The 16,525-nt window shown below is 44.6% G+C and overlaps 1 protein-coding gene across 1 annotated transcript in view; it reads right to left on the minus strand.

The window, feature by feature from the left end:
• The window catches only part of CCT3 (chaperonin containing TCP1 subunit 3), a 48,369-nt gene that overhangs the window by 16,888 nt on the left and 14,956 nt on the right, over nucleotides 1-16,525 (minus strand). The window contains exons 4-5 of the mRNA XM_068127688.2: nucleotides 15,143-15,205; nucleotides 13,781-13,877 (exon numbers count right to left, since the gene is read on the minus strand). Coding sequence (XP_067983789.2) covers nucleotides 13,781-13,877; nucleotides 15,143-15,205 — 160 coding nt within the window. The remainder of the gene's footprint in view (nucleotides 1-13,780; nucleotides 13,878-15,142; nucleotides 15,206-16,525) is intronic.

Genomic DNA, 16,525 nt, shown 5'->3' on the forward strand with positions numbered 1-16,525 from the left:
TCGCTGGTGCCCCGTCCGTCGCGCAAGCGAGAATGTTCTCCATCGGTATGTTCTTATCAATAAAGTACTTCTCCAACGTTTGGAAGACGGAAGAACCCTTCGTATCGGTCTGGAGAGAGTGGGCAACATTTCTTCCACCATTTCCTGATCACGGATGAAGCGAACGTAGCAGAGTAACAGAGCTTCACTGTCACGCAAAGTTGACTCATCCAGCTGGATGGCGAAGTGTGTGCTTCTCAGCTCACTACACAGCTTATCTTCTACATCTGATGACATTTCATCAATCCGCCTGGCCACGGAATCATTGCTTTGCGCAATCGACGAGAGAACTGGATTCAGATCCTGGCCCATAACGGTTTTTATCACTTCCCCAACAGCTGGTTTGATCAACTATTCGCTGATTGAATACGGTTTTCCAGATCTGGCGATGAGCAATGACAGATTATACGACGCTTCCAGTCCTTTATCCACGAGCTTTTGGCTGGCTTTGAACATCGTCGTTACAATGGATCGCTTCTCAAATTTCCCTTTCAGCGATTGGAAATAGCTGACCTCTGCGCGAGCCTCATCACTGTGCTTTTTACTCAGGTGCTCGCTCAGTCGAGATGGTTTCATTGCTTCATTGGACAGCGTGATACCCCACCAGAAACACATCGGTAACTTTGTTCATCGGAGATGGAATGAATCCATACTTGATGATTTAAACGGAATACCGACGACACTTTTTCTTTGAGGCCGACATCTTGAAGCCGACCGGACGTGAAGCTTTTTTGAATAACGAAATCAACACGCCAAAATGCCGAAAGACTAACACCGGCGCTAACACCGACCGTTCGGTGTTCATACCTTGCCCGATGTCTGTGCTGGCAAGGCCAGGCTGTAAAGTTGAACCGGGCACGTCGAATAGTCCAGCAGGAATAGTGTATTATATCCTGCATAAAAAGATTCTTGCAAGCCGATTGGTTGAAATGGCACCACGTGACAAAAATTAGTGTTGTACTATTGGCCGCCAATTTCGCCGGTGTCATACACTATCATGTTTGTTGCACGAGCATGTATGGACAAGAAAATACCTACACGACATCAGCGAATATGTGATCATAAAAACCATGCGAAGGGGGAAAGAATGTGGTCGTCGATTGGATGGCCAATTTGCCGAATGGCGCCGGGTAACCTGCTCAGAATGCAGGAAACCCAATGAGCGCTCCAAATCGCCGCTGCTCCTCGAAATCGCCAGTGCCCCCCAAATCATTGCCAGCGCCCCCCTACCGCCCATGGACTCTCGAGCGCCCCCCTGAAAGTTCCCAGCGCCCACTGGGGGGGGGGGGGGGGCGGTAGGGACCACTTTGAGAACCTATACTTTAATAGATGCTTGTGCATCACACAGGTACTCGACATGCAAGATAACCTCTTGCTGCGCAGCACACATCAAACTTGCTTCGGATATAAAATCTCACTGGTTTTCCCAGATTATTTTCAAATCCAAAGAAACTCCAGATCTTGCTCGATGACGTACCAGCTTTTCAAAGCAGATGTTGCTTTCCAAGGAGGTCCTCCATGTCCATTCCTACTTTTTAGTTTTGCCGCACAGAGAAAAAGCCAATGCCGTCGTCTGTCTCTGCCCCACCCTAAAACAGGGTATAAAACAAATGAACAAATACCTGGGCGGTGTATAAAGCAACAAACTGCTCCTGGATTGCTCTGGGCCTTTTTTAAATTTTCATTCATGTTAGGAAATATGATTTTTTAATTTCACAATACTCTACAGATACTAGTACCTGAATGCAAAGCCGCAATGAGCCGGCGAAGCCAAAGCCTCTTGCCACTATTTTACCCATCACTATGGCATCAGTAGGTTAGGTAGTTGGTAGTAGGTAGGTGTAGTAGGGTACCGTACCTAGTTCAAAATGACACCATTTGCATTCTGGATGAGATTAAAATTTATAAAATTCCCTTCTTGATTAATTCGGTGAATTCCGTCTCAACTTCAGATATTTCCGGCCGTGAAAAACTATCCCCTACGGCCGCGAGATTTCTAAAAAATAATTCTTCGTCAACTTTAGAATATTTGATGCTGTTTTCAGCCTCCGAAACGCGGTAATAAGCTTTTTTGAAATATTTTTTCAAATACTCGAATCTCATTGGTTCCGGTGTTTGGTGACGATTTTCGTTGAAGATAACCAGGGCCCGTGTGGGCCCGGGGAACGAGGTTGGTCTTAAATTATTTTAATTACAAATTAGAGGTGCATACGATTGTGAATCAAACAAAGACGGGTGAAACAAACTCATATTGAACTTTTTCGCAATTTTTTAATGCATACTTCCGCATCCGGAAGATGGCGGCCTCCATTGAACGATTTGGTTTTTGAAATATTTTTTCAAATGCTCGAATCTCATTGGTTCCGGTGTTTGGTGACTATTTTCGTTGAAGATAACCAGGCCAGTGCGGGCCGAGGTTGGTCTTAAAGTATTTTGATTACAAATTAGAGGTGCATAAGATTGTGAATCAAAAAAAGACGGGTGAAACAAACTCCTATTGAACTTTTTTCAATTTGTTATGCATACTTCCGCATCCGCAATATGGCGGCCTCCATTGAGCGATTTGGTGCGTCAAAGCTTCGAAATTCTCAAGGGATTCAGCAAAATCTGGATTTTCAACATAATACGTACGCGTTCATTCACAACACCGGCTTCGCCGGCTATAATCGGCTGAAGCAGTCTGTCGGATCCCAGAAGGAGAAGTCCGACCCACATGCACACAGTTCAAGATTACATGTCTGCTGATTTTATTCACAACTTGAACAAACTTGATGGAGAAAAAAGGAACTTGTCTTTGTCCGTTTTGTAAAGAATAACAGGAGGAGCTTTTGATAGAGGCTTTTGGGATATAATTTGCTGAACCAACGAACGGATTTATCGATGGACAAAGTGAGATAAGGTGTAGTCAGAATAGACTCCAGAGACTCAGAAGAGTTACAGGTGGGAAACAGGTTCTGTTGATTTAGAGTTTGAATCCCGGTTCTGATGGAGAGAATCTATTTTAACTGGGTAATCGATTATTTTTGCCCAAACCAAGATGGCATTCCAGTGCCGCTTACAACTTTCACCAAGGACATTAAGGTGTACTACCATGACCCATACTCACTCCCTTTATGATGCACACTTGCACATGGATGGATGTACCACTACCCAGACTCGCTTCCTTTATGATGCACAACGTGCGCAGGGATGTACCACCACCCATACTCGCTCCCTTCATGATGCACACTTGCACAGGGATGTACCACGACCCATACTCGCTTCCTTTATGATGCACACTTGCACATGGATGGATGTACCACTACCCATACTCGCTCCCTTTATGATGCACACTTGTGCAGGGATGTACCACTACCCATACTCGCTCCCTTTATAACACAACTTGTGCAGGGATGAACCACTACCCATACTCGCTCCCTTTATGATGCACAACCTGCACAGGGATGTACCACTACCCATACTCGCTCCCTTTATGATGCACACTTGCGGAGGGATGTACCACTACCCATACTCGCTCCCTTTATGATGCACACTTGTGCAGGGATGAACCACTACCCATACTCGCTCCCTTTATGATGCACAACCTGCACTGGGATGTACCACTACCCATACTCGCTCCCTTTATGATAAACAACTTGCACAGGGATGTGCGCCCAACTGGAGAACGCATGAAACTGTGTGGAGACGTTAAACACTGAATGAATGAAAAAGATTAACCGAGGATCCCAAGTTGACTGAACCAGCTGAAGACAAAAAGCAGAGCCTGAGCACCGGAGCACCCTGTGCATGCAGACTTTTCTACCTTGGTTGCTGTTCTTTTTCTGCTTCATTGCTTGTGTTTGGCTATTCATCATCACAGCATATTTTGTGGGCCATACAGTGGCACCTCAAACCATCCATTCTGTCGTTTCCTCGAGCCATAAGTGTCCTTAACCTGGCGGGAGGCGCCACCTATGTGACTGGTTTTATTCATGCAATAATTTATTAACTGCATTAACTTAATGTGATGTAATTAACATCCATGTGTAAAACCCTGGTGTTGGGCTAGCGGCTAGGGTGCCGGCTTAGGATCCTGGGTTCGAATCCCGGTCGATCGCTGAATTAACGCCAGGGGGGTTGACTCAGCCTGTCATCCTTCCGAGTTCGGCTAATTGAGTACCAGTTCACTGGTAATTCCCTGTTTGTCATTAAAGGCGGCAAAAAGGGTTGGCGTCAGGAAGGGCATCCGGCCGTAAAACATTGCTTCCAAAAGGGGACCAAAAAACAACAACAACCACGGTTTCCGAAAAAGGCCAACCCCCGCTTTGCGGGGAAAAATGGCCTCTAAAGGTGGTTATATATTTTATAACTTAATGTGATGCACTTTCTGTTTGCACATTTAGTTGCTGATACTTAACAGCATTACCTTAATAAACATGCTTTAGGTTAATTAACATGGCTGAGTTTACTTTTTAGTGGTTTATACGACCTCTTTCTCACTTTCTCGGCTTCGATCTCTCCACGGCATCAAAGTTTGAGTGTTTTTCCGTTTGTGTCTTTGTCAAATTTCCGCTGGGTATTTTGTTGTGTACTACTGCGTTCAAAAAGTATCCGACCTTTATTTTTCGTGCGTAAAAAAAAAAGAAGCTAGGGAGGCGTTGATTGGTGCACGTATGTAGGCGATCCTAATGCGCACGCGTGAATTTTTCCCCACCTGCAGAAGCTGTCATTCGACGGCAGACCGCCGATGAGTGAGGAAATGTAAGTGAGCGCCGTCGGATTTTCGTTTTTGACAAAATGACGGAAAAACTTGAACAACGCTACTGCATCAAATTTTGTGTAAAGCTTGGCGATTCCCAAGTGGTAACGATCCGCAAGATTCAACACCGTTCATTCCATTATGAAGGAGGATTTGGGCTTCAGGAGAATCTCAGCGAAGTTCGTACCAAAGCTGCTAACGATTGAGCAGAAGCAACTCCGTTTGGAGATCGCACAGGACATGCTGGAGACTGTGAACAGCGATCCCAGCTTCCTCAACACAGTGATCACTGGCGATGAGTCCTGGGTTTATGGGTACGACCCAGAAACCAAGTTGCAGTTTTGATGCAAGTTTGATGAAACACAAAATTTGATGCAGTAGCGTTGTTCAAGTTTTTCCGTCATTTTGTCAAAAACGAAAATCCGACGGCGCTCACTTACATTTCCTCACTCATCGGCGGTCTGCCGTCGAATGACAGCTTCTGCAGGTGGGAAAAAATTAACGCGTGCGCATTAGGATCGCCTACATACGTGCACCAATCAACGCCTCCCTCGCTTCTTTTTTTTTTTACGCACGAAAAATAAAGGTCGGATACTTTTTGAACACACTACGTATGTGTTATTGTGTGTTTCTATTTGGTTTTGGTTTTGTAGTTGTTGCAAATTTGTGTGTAATTAGTCGTTTTTTTTGTTCGTGCGCCTCGTGCGCGGCCTGGTCTCTCCGGGCTCCCTCCCCCTCTCCCCCCCCGTCAGTGTTTTGTGAATATGGGTTCTTTCCTTCATAGTATTTGCCTGTTTCTTTGATTTTCTTTCCCCCCCCCCCCGTGCTTGTTCGCTCTCCCCCTCGTCTTGACTTGTGCCCCGCCCCGTCCAAGAGCATTAGCACCAAATAAGGTGAAACCCGGAACAAATTCAAACAAAGCTGAAAATTTCAGGATATGTTCAGAAAACTATCCTGAATAACATACTAAAAGTCCCCAGACATCGCCCTTGTGCTTCAGCGGAAATTCAAGATGGCGGCCAAAATGGTGGCAATTTTGGCATTTTATCATATTACCACCTAAAAACATGATATAAATGCAAACAGGGTGTCAAAATACATGTTTTCAAGCACGAGGATTGTTTTAAAGATTACATTATGAGTTTATAGGATTTATATGTGTCATTTTCAAGGTCAAATGATATTTATCAAGGTCATTGTTGGCCAAAAACGGCCGTAACTCTGAAACATTATCTAGGCTCTTAGGACCTAGGTTTATTCTATTATAGGTTTATACTAGGTTTATTTTATAATATGTCTTATTCCCACTGGGCGACACGATGGTATTGTGACGTCATAGGCGAATGACGTCATAGGCGAATGATGTCACGCTAGATGACCTGACTTATCAGTGGTAGTCTCACGTCACTGTGTTGTCACTTTTAGCATCATCATCACAAATCAATGTATTTGATTGAATGAATGAATGAATGATCGTTTAAAGGCCATTTTTCCCGCTAGGGCGGGGGTTAGCCTTGCGGGCCCCATGACAATCATGGTTCCCTGTTTGAGGCAATGTTTTTATGGCCGGATGCCCTTCCTGACGCCTGAAATGCCTGAAATATTTGATTGTGATAGAGAAATGAACAAACTGTATCTAAAGTACTCAAGAACATACTACTGGTAAGTTTATGATTTTTGGCACATTGTGTCTCCGCTAAGACGTTATGCGCTTGACCTTGCTTGAATTGTGTTGCTTGTGGCAAAGACAATCTAAAAAATAAATATATGATATATCCGCTATGATAGAAACTAGTAGCAAAATCGCACTCAAACGAAGGAAACCCTTCAGCAATGTTCAGACCATTGAATATAAGGACAGTGTTTCGAAACGCGCAAGAGAAAGATGTGATGAGTGGGGCAACAAAGTTGCCAAGAGAATAGATGCTGTCATAGATTTGGTAGCAGCTGAGGCCAAATACCATAGAGCCTGTGGTGTTGAGTTCTTTACTAATACTGAGAAAACACAATCCGTTGGCAAACCAGCTGACGCTGTAAGAGATTATGCCTTCAATACACTCTGTTCATTTATAGATGAGAATGATGAATGTCAGTTTTCTATTTCGGTGCTCATGGAACATATGGAAACGTTTCTTCAAGGTGAAGAAGGGTATTCCATCAAATACTTCAAACAGAAGCTGAACGAACGTTATGGTGAGGACATCATCATCACAAGTATCCCTGGAAAGACGAGCATCGTCAGTTTTCGTGACTCTGCGCACCGGATCCTTCGTGAAAAGTGGGTGACCGACAGAACAACTGGGAATTATAACGAAAATGATCGAATAATTGAAATGGCTGCATAAATTATTCTTGATGATATTCGCTTATCAATTTATGATCTCACTGAATACCCCACAATGAAAGACACTGAGAATGGTAACACCTTGATTCCTGACTCACTAAAGCGTTTCTTGCAAAAATTGCTAGATCCGTAGGATAAACAGTCTAGAGTTGTAAACAGACGGTGCACGGCCATAGCCCATTCCATCATTTCAACCTGCAGGCCGAGGTCATTTAGCTCACCATTGCTACTTGCCATTGCATTGTACATACAGTCATACATCGCAACTACGCCTCACGTGAGCTGATAGATATCCTGAGCAGTATCACCTTTGCTGACGATTACAAGGAAGTGCAACGCTTTGAGAATAGTCTAATACCCACTTGCGAACCTTCCTATGGCTTGAATGGTTTTACGCAATTTGTGTTTGACAATGCAGACTTCAACGTAGCTATGCTGACCGGTCACAACACATTTCATGCTATGGGTGGAATAGCATGTGTAACTCCTTACGGAACAGTGGATAAGTCACCCATTAAGCGCACAGCGAAAGCACCATCAACAGAGCTATTAGGTACATTTGCACAAATCCCCATCAAGACTTACAGCAAACCGCCAGTTCCTGGGCTTCAGTGTGTAACAGTTGAGTCTCTGAACATTTCTGACAGTCAAATTCTTCAAGCGACAGCTTTTGATTTGGTTTGGATGCTTGGGTATGTGTTGAATCTATCATCTCGAGTTCCTTGGAGTGGATTCATGAAAACTGTTGTGAGGAATGTCGAGTTTCATACCTCCAGAATTGAAACTCTCCCCTTCATCAATCTTGATCCTAGTAACCCCAGCACCATCTACTCTGCACTGTGTTTTGCCCAAGAACAAAGTGAAAAACATGATCTGAAAATCTGTCCTGTAACTTTTGATCAGCCTTTGTTCCAGAAGGTTTCAGAAATAGTTGCTGCTTCAATTATGTGGGGAAGAGTGTATGCCAATGGGTCTGTGGTACACATGCTGACTGGCCATGCTTACTCTCGAGCAGTGCGGGCTCACATTCTCTCCTTGTTAGCTCTCATAAGTGTCCTGCTGGAGAAGTCTGACTCGTTAAACCAGACTGACAGAGAACACCTGGTCTGTGTGCACGACAACACTATTCACCAAGATGTAGGCACCGCTAATGTAGAAGAGGACGAAATTGTTATGCAGTTCCACCAACTACTGTCACAACAGCTTGACCAAGCAGCTAGCCATAGTAGAACTGGCAAGCTATGGGTGCAATACGTCCATCAGGTTATCCTGATGCTGAACTTTGTCAGAGCTGAGAGGACAGGTGATTGGAAGCTCCACCTTCACAGTGTAAGGGAGATGATTCCACATTTCCATGCAGCTGGTCATCTTCCTTGTGCCAAATCTGCCAGACTCTACATCCAGCAGATGGAATCCATCAACAAAGTCATGCAACCTGACGAGTATAGTTTGTTCACTGACAAAGGTTACTTCACAATCCGCCGAGCTAATTAATTCTGGGCTGGGAATTTCTCTGATCAAACAATCGAGCAGTTCTTGATGAGGATGCAGAAAATGAGTGGGGGAATGACCCATGGTCGAGGTATTACCGACAGTACCTTGGCAAAATGGGTTCATGCTTTACCTCAACGTGTCCCTGTCTGTGATGATCTAGAGGAGTTCACTGGTGTACACACAACTAACTCGGAACAACATAAGGATCTCCGTTCATCCACCAAAGAAAAATTCAACACGAATCATGGTGTTTTCGTGCAGTGGTTGCAGGCGCATCCACCATTTGCTGGTTATGAACGAGACCGTCTGGTGTCAATCGCGACTGGAGTTGTAGCTGATGTCTCGGTCAACTGTGATGATGCAGTGAACGTTGGTCTTACTGCGGCCTCTAGGATAGCCGGCAAACGCTTCACAGAGATCACACTGCACCGCAGCGACAAAGTGAAGACGTTGAATGATAAGCATAATAGCATCAACATCAGGGGGCAAAACACAGTCGTGAATCCTGATCTCTTCTTCAACAAGATAAACTGTGTCTTGAAGACTAGCTCGGACCTGGAAGAGTTTCTGGCATACGAACTTGGCCCTCAACCTTCTTCCCTGTTTCACGATGGCGCCATGCGGAAGACAAACAAGAGTGCCCTAGGTACACTCCTGAAGTCGTTTGTCCCTGCACAGCCGGACATGCCCGACAAGTGTCGCTACGTTGTGGATGGGGGTCATCTGTTGCAGTCGGTGTTCTGGCCACAACCATCGAAGTACAGTGATGTGTGTCATTGTTACGTTTCCTATACTTTGAAACATTATGGAGCAGGCAACACTGTTGTATTTGATGGCTATAACACCAGCTCCACAAAGGCAGTTGAACAACAGCGGCGTGCAAAGAAAGCCACATCCAGTAACATCTTGTTTGACCATAACATGCAAACCACCACTTCCCAGGCAATCCCTTGCAGCCAACAGAATGGGGATGGAGACTGCAGGATAACAATCTCATTCCCGTTGAAACAGACCAGCCCATTGCCCCTGACACTCTGCTAAACATGGAATCATGCTGCTGCAAAGCAGATGGCTGTGGCTTGTCGTGCGGTTGCAGGAAGCTTGGGTTACCTTGCTCCACCTTATGCGTCAAGTGCAATGGCCAGACCTGCAACAATGCTGCACCATTTCCATCACTGCTGGATGAAGATGGAGAAGATGAAGAGACTAGACCAGTTTTTCCTGACAGTGATGAAGACGATGATGATAAAATATCATCTTATAAGTAGTTGAAATTGTTCATAATCGATCGAATGACACATACAAGTCATATAAACTCAAAATGTAATCTTTAAAACAATCCTCGTGCTTGAAAACATGTATTTTGACACCCTGTTTGCATTTCTATCATGTTTTTAGGTGGTAATATGATAAAATGCCAAAATTGCCGCCATTTTGGACGCCATCTTGAATTTCCGTTGAAGCACAAGGCGGATGTCTGGGGACTTTTAGTATGTTATTCAGGACAGTTTTCTGAACATATCCTGAAATTTTCAGCTTTGTTTGAATTTGTTCCGGGTTAAATCTATTAATCCTGGACTATTAGAGACTTTTCCCAGATTGTTTTTCATGGTTTTGTTTAAATATTATTTAAACATGTTTAAACCGCAGCCGTGATGCTGACGTTTTTCATTGTTTTGTTTAAATATTATTTAAACATGTTTAAACCGCAGCCGTGATGCTGACACCGCCCTCGCCCTGCCCTCCCCCCCCCCCCCCCCCCCCCCCCCAGAATTTCCATGTTTTAAACGTTTCCCAGTGTGTACCCTGGATTAGAATAGGTACACCGTATCCCTGCGTGTCGTCAGAGACGACTAAGAGGATTGGCGTCAGGAAGGGCATCCGGCCATAAAAGCATTGCCTCAAAAAGAGAACCATGACAATTACAACTACATATGGGCAGGGTACAGCCCGAAGTGGAGATCGGTTTCTGAGGTTTGGGACATGGAATGTAGGGACAATGACAGGGAGATCAGGAGAAGTGTGGAAGTATTGGTCAGAAGAAGAGTGGACATATGTTGTGTGCAAGAGACGAGATGGAAGGGAAGTGGTGTGAGAATGGTGATGGGTAGGCAGGGACAGAAATACAAGTTTATGTGGCAAGGGTGCCTGGAGGGCGTGAATGGTGTTGGTGTCCTGTTTTCTGAGGAGTTTGTAGACAGTGTGGTGAGTGTGACTAGAGTGAGTGATAGGTTGATGGTGAAAATGATGATTGGAAAGCTCTTGGTGAACGTCATCTCGGGATATGCTCCGCAGGTTGGTCGAAGCGATGAAGAGGACAAGTTCTGGTGTGCGATAGAGAAGCTGATGAAAACGTGAAAGATGAGGAAGTTGTTGTGGTAGGAGGATACCTAAATGGACATGTGGGAAGGAGTATGGATGGTTTTGATGGAGTTCATGGGGGTTACGGATATGGTGTGAGAAATGGAGAAGGTGAAAGAATTTTGGAGTTTGCTGATGGAGCTGATTTCTTGATTTGTAATACTTGTTACATACACGCCAGGTGGGTCGACGACAACCGTTGACTACCTGATGGTGCGTAGGCGAGATAGGGGGCACCTCCGGGACACAAAGGTGATCCCTGGGGAGGAGGCTGTTTAACAGCACCACTTGGTTGTCTGCGACATAAGGGTGAAAGGTGCGAGGAGAGCTCGGCGGGTGAAGTACCAACCGAGAATGAAGGTGTGGAGGTTGAAAGAGGTGACAGGAAGGGAGGCATAAAAAGAGAGGCTGAGTCGGGTCGAGGATGATGTGGTTGAGCTTCAAAGTGGTTGGATGTCAATGAAAGCTAGTCTGTTGGGAGCCGTTGGTGAGGCATGTGGATGGACAAAAGGACCACCGAGGCACTCGGAAACATGGTGGTGGGATGATGAAGTTGGAAAGAGGATTGACGAGAAGAGGAAGAAGTTCAAGGAGTGGCAGAAGACGAAGGGTACGGGAGCAGAAACAGCAGAGCATGAAAGTTATGAGGCAGCCAGGAAGGCTGCAAAGAAAGAGGTAGCAAAGGCGCAGGAGGCATGTAGGAAAATGTTCGGAGCACGCTTGGATTCGGAAGAGGGTCAGAAAGCAGTATTCAGGATTGCAAAGCAGATAGCGAAAGAGAGGTGTGATGTGATGGGGGTGAGTTGCTTGAAGGATGAAGTGGGACAAATCGTTGTCGACCCAGATGAAATTAAAGGAAGATAGAAAAGATATATGGAAATGCTGTTGAATACAGAGAATGAATGGGATGGCAACATAGAGAGTAACCTAGTTTTAGGACCGGCAGAGAAGATAACTGAGAAGGAAGTTGAGGAAGCGATAAAAGCAATGAAGAGTAGAAAAGCGGGAGGGCCGACGGGAGTTGTGGGAGATATGTTGAAGGCAGCAGGAGGTTGGGTTGTGAAGAGAATGACAGAGATCTGTAATTTGGCGGTGAAAGAAGGCCGCATTCCAGTGGATTGGGAACCGAGTACCCTCGTCCCTCTATACAAGGGGAAAGGTGACCCTCTAGAGTCTAGAGTGTGGCTCGTACCGAACGATAAAGCTATTGGAGCATGGAATGAAGGTATTGGAAAGGGTGTTGGAGAGGAGGATAAGGAAGAAAGTGAAGATCGACGAAATGCAGTTTGGATTTATGCCAGGAAGAGGAACGACAGACGTGCTTTTTATTGCGAGGCAGTTGCAGAAGTACATGGAGAAGAGGAAGAAGTTGTTTCTTGGGTTTGTTGATCTGGAGAAAGCATTCGATGGGGTTCCATGCAAAGTATTGACATTGGCAATGAGGAAGTTAGGAGTGGAGGAATGGTTGATCATAGTGATGGCAATGTACAAAAGAGCGCGCACAGCTGTAAGGACGAAGGACGGGAACAGTGGTGAGTTTGAGGTGAATGTGGAAATGCATCAGGGGTCGGTACTAAGTCCACTACTATTTGTAGCTGTGATGGAGGTGCTGGCTCAGAACGTAAAGGAGGGTTTATCGTGGGAGTTGTTGTATGCAGGTGATCTGGTGTTGATTGCGGAAAGTATGGATGGACTGAAGGAAAAGATGAACAAGTGGAAGGAATGTATGGAGACAAAAGGTCTGAAGGCGAATATCGGAAAGGCAAAGGGTAAAGTGGTAAAGTGGTAAAGCATGTAGTGAGGTGGAAAGAACTGGGAAGTGGCCCTGTGCTGTGTGCAGGAAGGGTGTCGGAGTGAACTCCATTCAATGTACAATGTGCGCTGAGTGGGTTCATCAAAAATGTAGTGGTCTGAGAGGGCCATTAACCAGTGTGGCAGCTACATTCAAATGTAAGGTGTGCACAGAGGGAGCTGCAGATGGAGGAAATGTTGAGTTGGATCTTGGAGATGGCGTGAAGCTGGAAGGTGTGAAAACATTTTGCTACCTCGGAGACATGCTGAATGGAGAAGGTGGATCAGACTCGGCAACGGTTGCTAGAGTGAGATGTGCATGGAAGAAGTTTCGGGAACTGAGTGGCGTGCTGATGAGGACGGGAGTGTCGTTGAAGCTGAAGGGAAAGGTGTATGCTGCATGTGTGAGAAGTGTTATGATTTATGGGAGAGAGACATGGGTAATGAACGTAGAGCAGCAACGAAGGTTGGAAAGGGTGGAAATGCGAATGGTTCGATGGATGTGCAGAGTATCGTTGAGAGAGAAGAAGACAAATGATGAATTGCGAAAAATGATGGGAATAGAGCCTGTGATGGATGCTGTGAAGAGGAACAGGTTGAGATGGTTTGGTCATGTGTTGAGGAAGGATGAAAGTGACTGGTTGAGAAGAGTGATGGAAATGAATGTAGAAGGAAGTAGAGGACGGGGAAGACCGAGAAAGACTTGGCTGAAGATGGTGGAAGAAGAAATGCGGGCAAGGGGGTTAACAAGGAGAGATGCAGAAAATAGGGCAAGATGGAGAAGATTGTCATGGGGACCGCAAGGCTAACCCCCGCTCTAGCAGGGAAAATGGCCTTAAAATGCATGTTATTGTTGCATTGGCAGAAGCCACCATTGGCCACAATCCACAAATGCCATAGGCCCCAAGCACAGAACTCTCTCACGACTACTACCAAGTTGTAAAGAAATGCTGGAGATGGTATAGGAAAGTACAAGCATGGGATTTTAGGGGAGGGTTATATAAAGGCCTTACCGAGAATGATAACCGAAGTGGTTCCGTCACCCACTTCCTCATCCTGTGCTCGGCTGATCTCAATCATAGATTTTCCAGCTGGATGTTGTACCTGAATCTGCAATGACAGCAAGTGCACGGAGTATTCAAATCCCAAAATATCCCATTGCCACATAAATATCTCCATCAGTCAGGAAGATGTGCCTTGGCAGGGACGTGATTGAAAGTAACATTTTCTGGGCGAAGCATAAACCAAAAGAACAGATCATTATTTGTATTTATGGCATCGGTAAGGATACAAGTACAATCAATTAAAATATGCATTAAGAATGAGAACGCACTCGAGGGATGTGCCGACATATGCTGTTTTCTCTCAGTGTACAACAACACCCAAGAGGACGCTAACCTATACTCCTTGTGTGGCCACGTTGTGAGCAAATAGTCCTATACTAATATTCATTCCATATTATTCTTTAAACTCAAAGTTTAACTCGTCTGAGACATGCCATCTTCCAAATTTAGCAATTCTAGCTGCTCTCATTGTCCAGTTATTCTGCCGGCAAACAGACAAACACACAGATGGGATGATCCCAGCCTGCGGCCGCAGTGCAAGTAAATATCTGCATTGTGCATTTCAACTATGTTTGAAAGACTGCTTTGAAGGACATTTTTAAGCAAAGGAGGACAAAATGTCTTGACGAACTGCATGGTCTGCAACCTTCAAACAAACTTTCAACAAACACATTTTACAGCCAGAACTGCACTCGGTAGCACGCATACTTCTGCCAGACTGAATACCTTACACTTTGTATCCCACTGATAGGCCAGATCTGGATCCGGATCTGAACCATAATCTAATCGGCTTGTTATTGTCACCAACCCCATCTTTCCACCAAGTTTTGTCATAACTCGTCCACAACTTTTGGACACATCTTGCTATATCTCATTTTTGGCCCCATCTCTCAATGGTGAAGAATCAGTTGAAATTTTTTTTAAATTCCCATATCTCAATTAGGATCCGGATATTCACTAAAACTGAATCAATTCATCCTTGTAACTCATGCAACCTTTCCACCAAGTTTCGTCCAAAACTCTATCTCCTGCTCACAGACAGACAAATAGAGAGATTATACACACAAACAAGACAGACAAACGGACAGTGGTGAAAATATATAACCTCCGTCCGCCTTCAGTGGCAAAGATAATTCACAAAATAATTACCCAATGTAAAAGTAATCAACTCTCCTCTCCCTCCATCCATCCATCCATCCATGTATACATTCATCCACACATACCCCACCACTCCCATTCGCATCTCTACATGTCATCTATGGCCAATCCCTCATCATGTCCTAATAATGCTCAAACGCTAGTCAAACCCACCTCTCGGAGGATGGCATTTCCGTCGTTAGTCATAACAATCCCACCCATCGGGTTCATAAGCATCTGTGGTAGGATGGAGAGAGGATGGATGACATCATCAAATGACTTGCACTTTGAAATGACCTCCTGGGTCATAAGAGAAAATTTTTTAACCTTACCCATCAGCTCTTTTCTAAATACAGTCAATGTAGTCATGACATTTGAAACAGATTAAATCATAATTTTTTTTAATGGAAAGTATTATCATATTGTGAACCATAACAAATGTAACCGTATTTCAAAAACTTAATTTTACATCACATGCTCAAATCAATACATTTATTTAACATTAAAATAGTTTAAAAAACCTATTAGACAAGGTGGACTCTGCCATTGGCGATTGATCAAAGATTGATGAACTGTTAGAAAGCCCTCTTCATTTGATGTAAAACTTGGCCAACTCGTCCGATTTATTTCATAGGAACGTCATTATTACTGCCAACCACGACTCATGCAGCCTATCAGCAGGCATTTACTTCCTTGTATAGAACTCAAGTCTGATAAATCTGTGTATATAAATTAGCCGAACCTTAAAACGTGTAGGATGTTTCATTATAACCATTGGTTTGAAAGCTGGCCAGTCTCCACCCACAATTGGAATTTGATTCCACCCCGGAGAAAATAAATCATATGTCTGCCAATTTGCTGCTCTGTTAGGCCCAATACCTATTCAGAAGTGCTGTATCGCCACGCTTCAAAAAATCACCATGACTTCCCTACAACTTTTCTCTTTGGATTTAACTTTTCTCATGTGAAAAATACCAAAGTGACTGTTAAAAGCATCATCATATGTTCATACGTTGCATCCATCGGTGTCACAGGCATTCTGAGGCACACCGTTTGTGTAGGCCCCAGGCTTTAGGCCTACCGGCCTATACGATTCCTTCATGCTCCAATGGAATTGGAATCTATCCAAGCTACAGAAACAAAATCATATATGCCCATAAGCAATGGCCATGTTTTGGCTTCAGTACATAACCCGAGTTTTGATTCCAAGGCATCATGCAATGATACACACAAGGAAATTAGACATAAAGACAGGGAAGGGCATTCGACCCATCATGCCTATGCCACATCAACACCAGACCTAGCATACTAAAATACGCAATTTAGCATCTGTCTGTCTGTCTGTCTGTGTGTGTGTGTATGTATGTTCCATGATTTTTGACCGCGATACATTCCATCATTACATATCCAATCTCAACCAAACTTGACAGGAGGACTAAGGGTGACACAATGAAAGTTGTAGCGAATTCATTTGCCTCCCCACCCCCCTCTCCCCAAGGGGGTTTTCCCCACCATTGCCGCTAATGGGGATGCGTGTTGAGGTGTCTATCTGTGTTA

This window comes from Myxine glutinosa, chromosome 10, assembly GCF_964187855.1.
Source record: "Myxine glutinosa chromosome 10, kmMyxGlut1.1, whole genome shotgun sequence".
Classification (NCBI taxonomy): Eukaryota; Metazoa; Chordata; class Myxini; order Myxiniformes; family Myxinidae; genus Myxine; species Myxine glutinosa.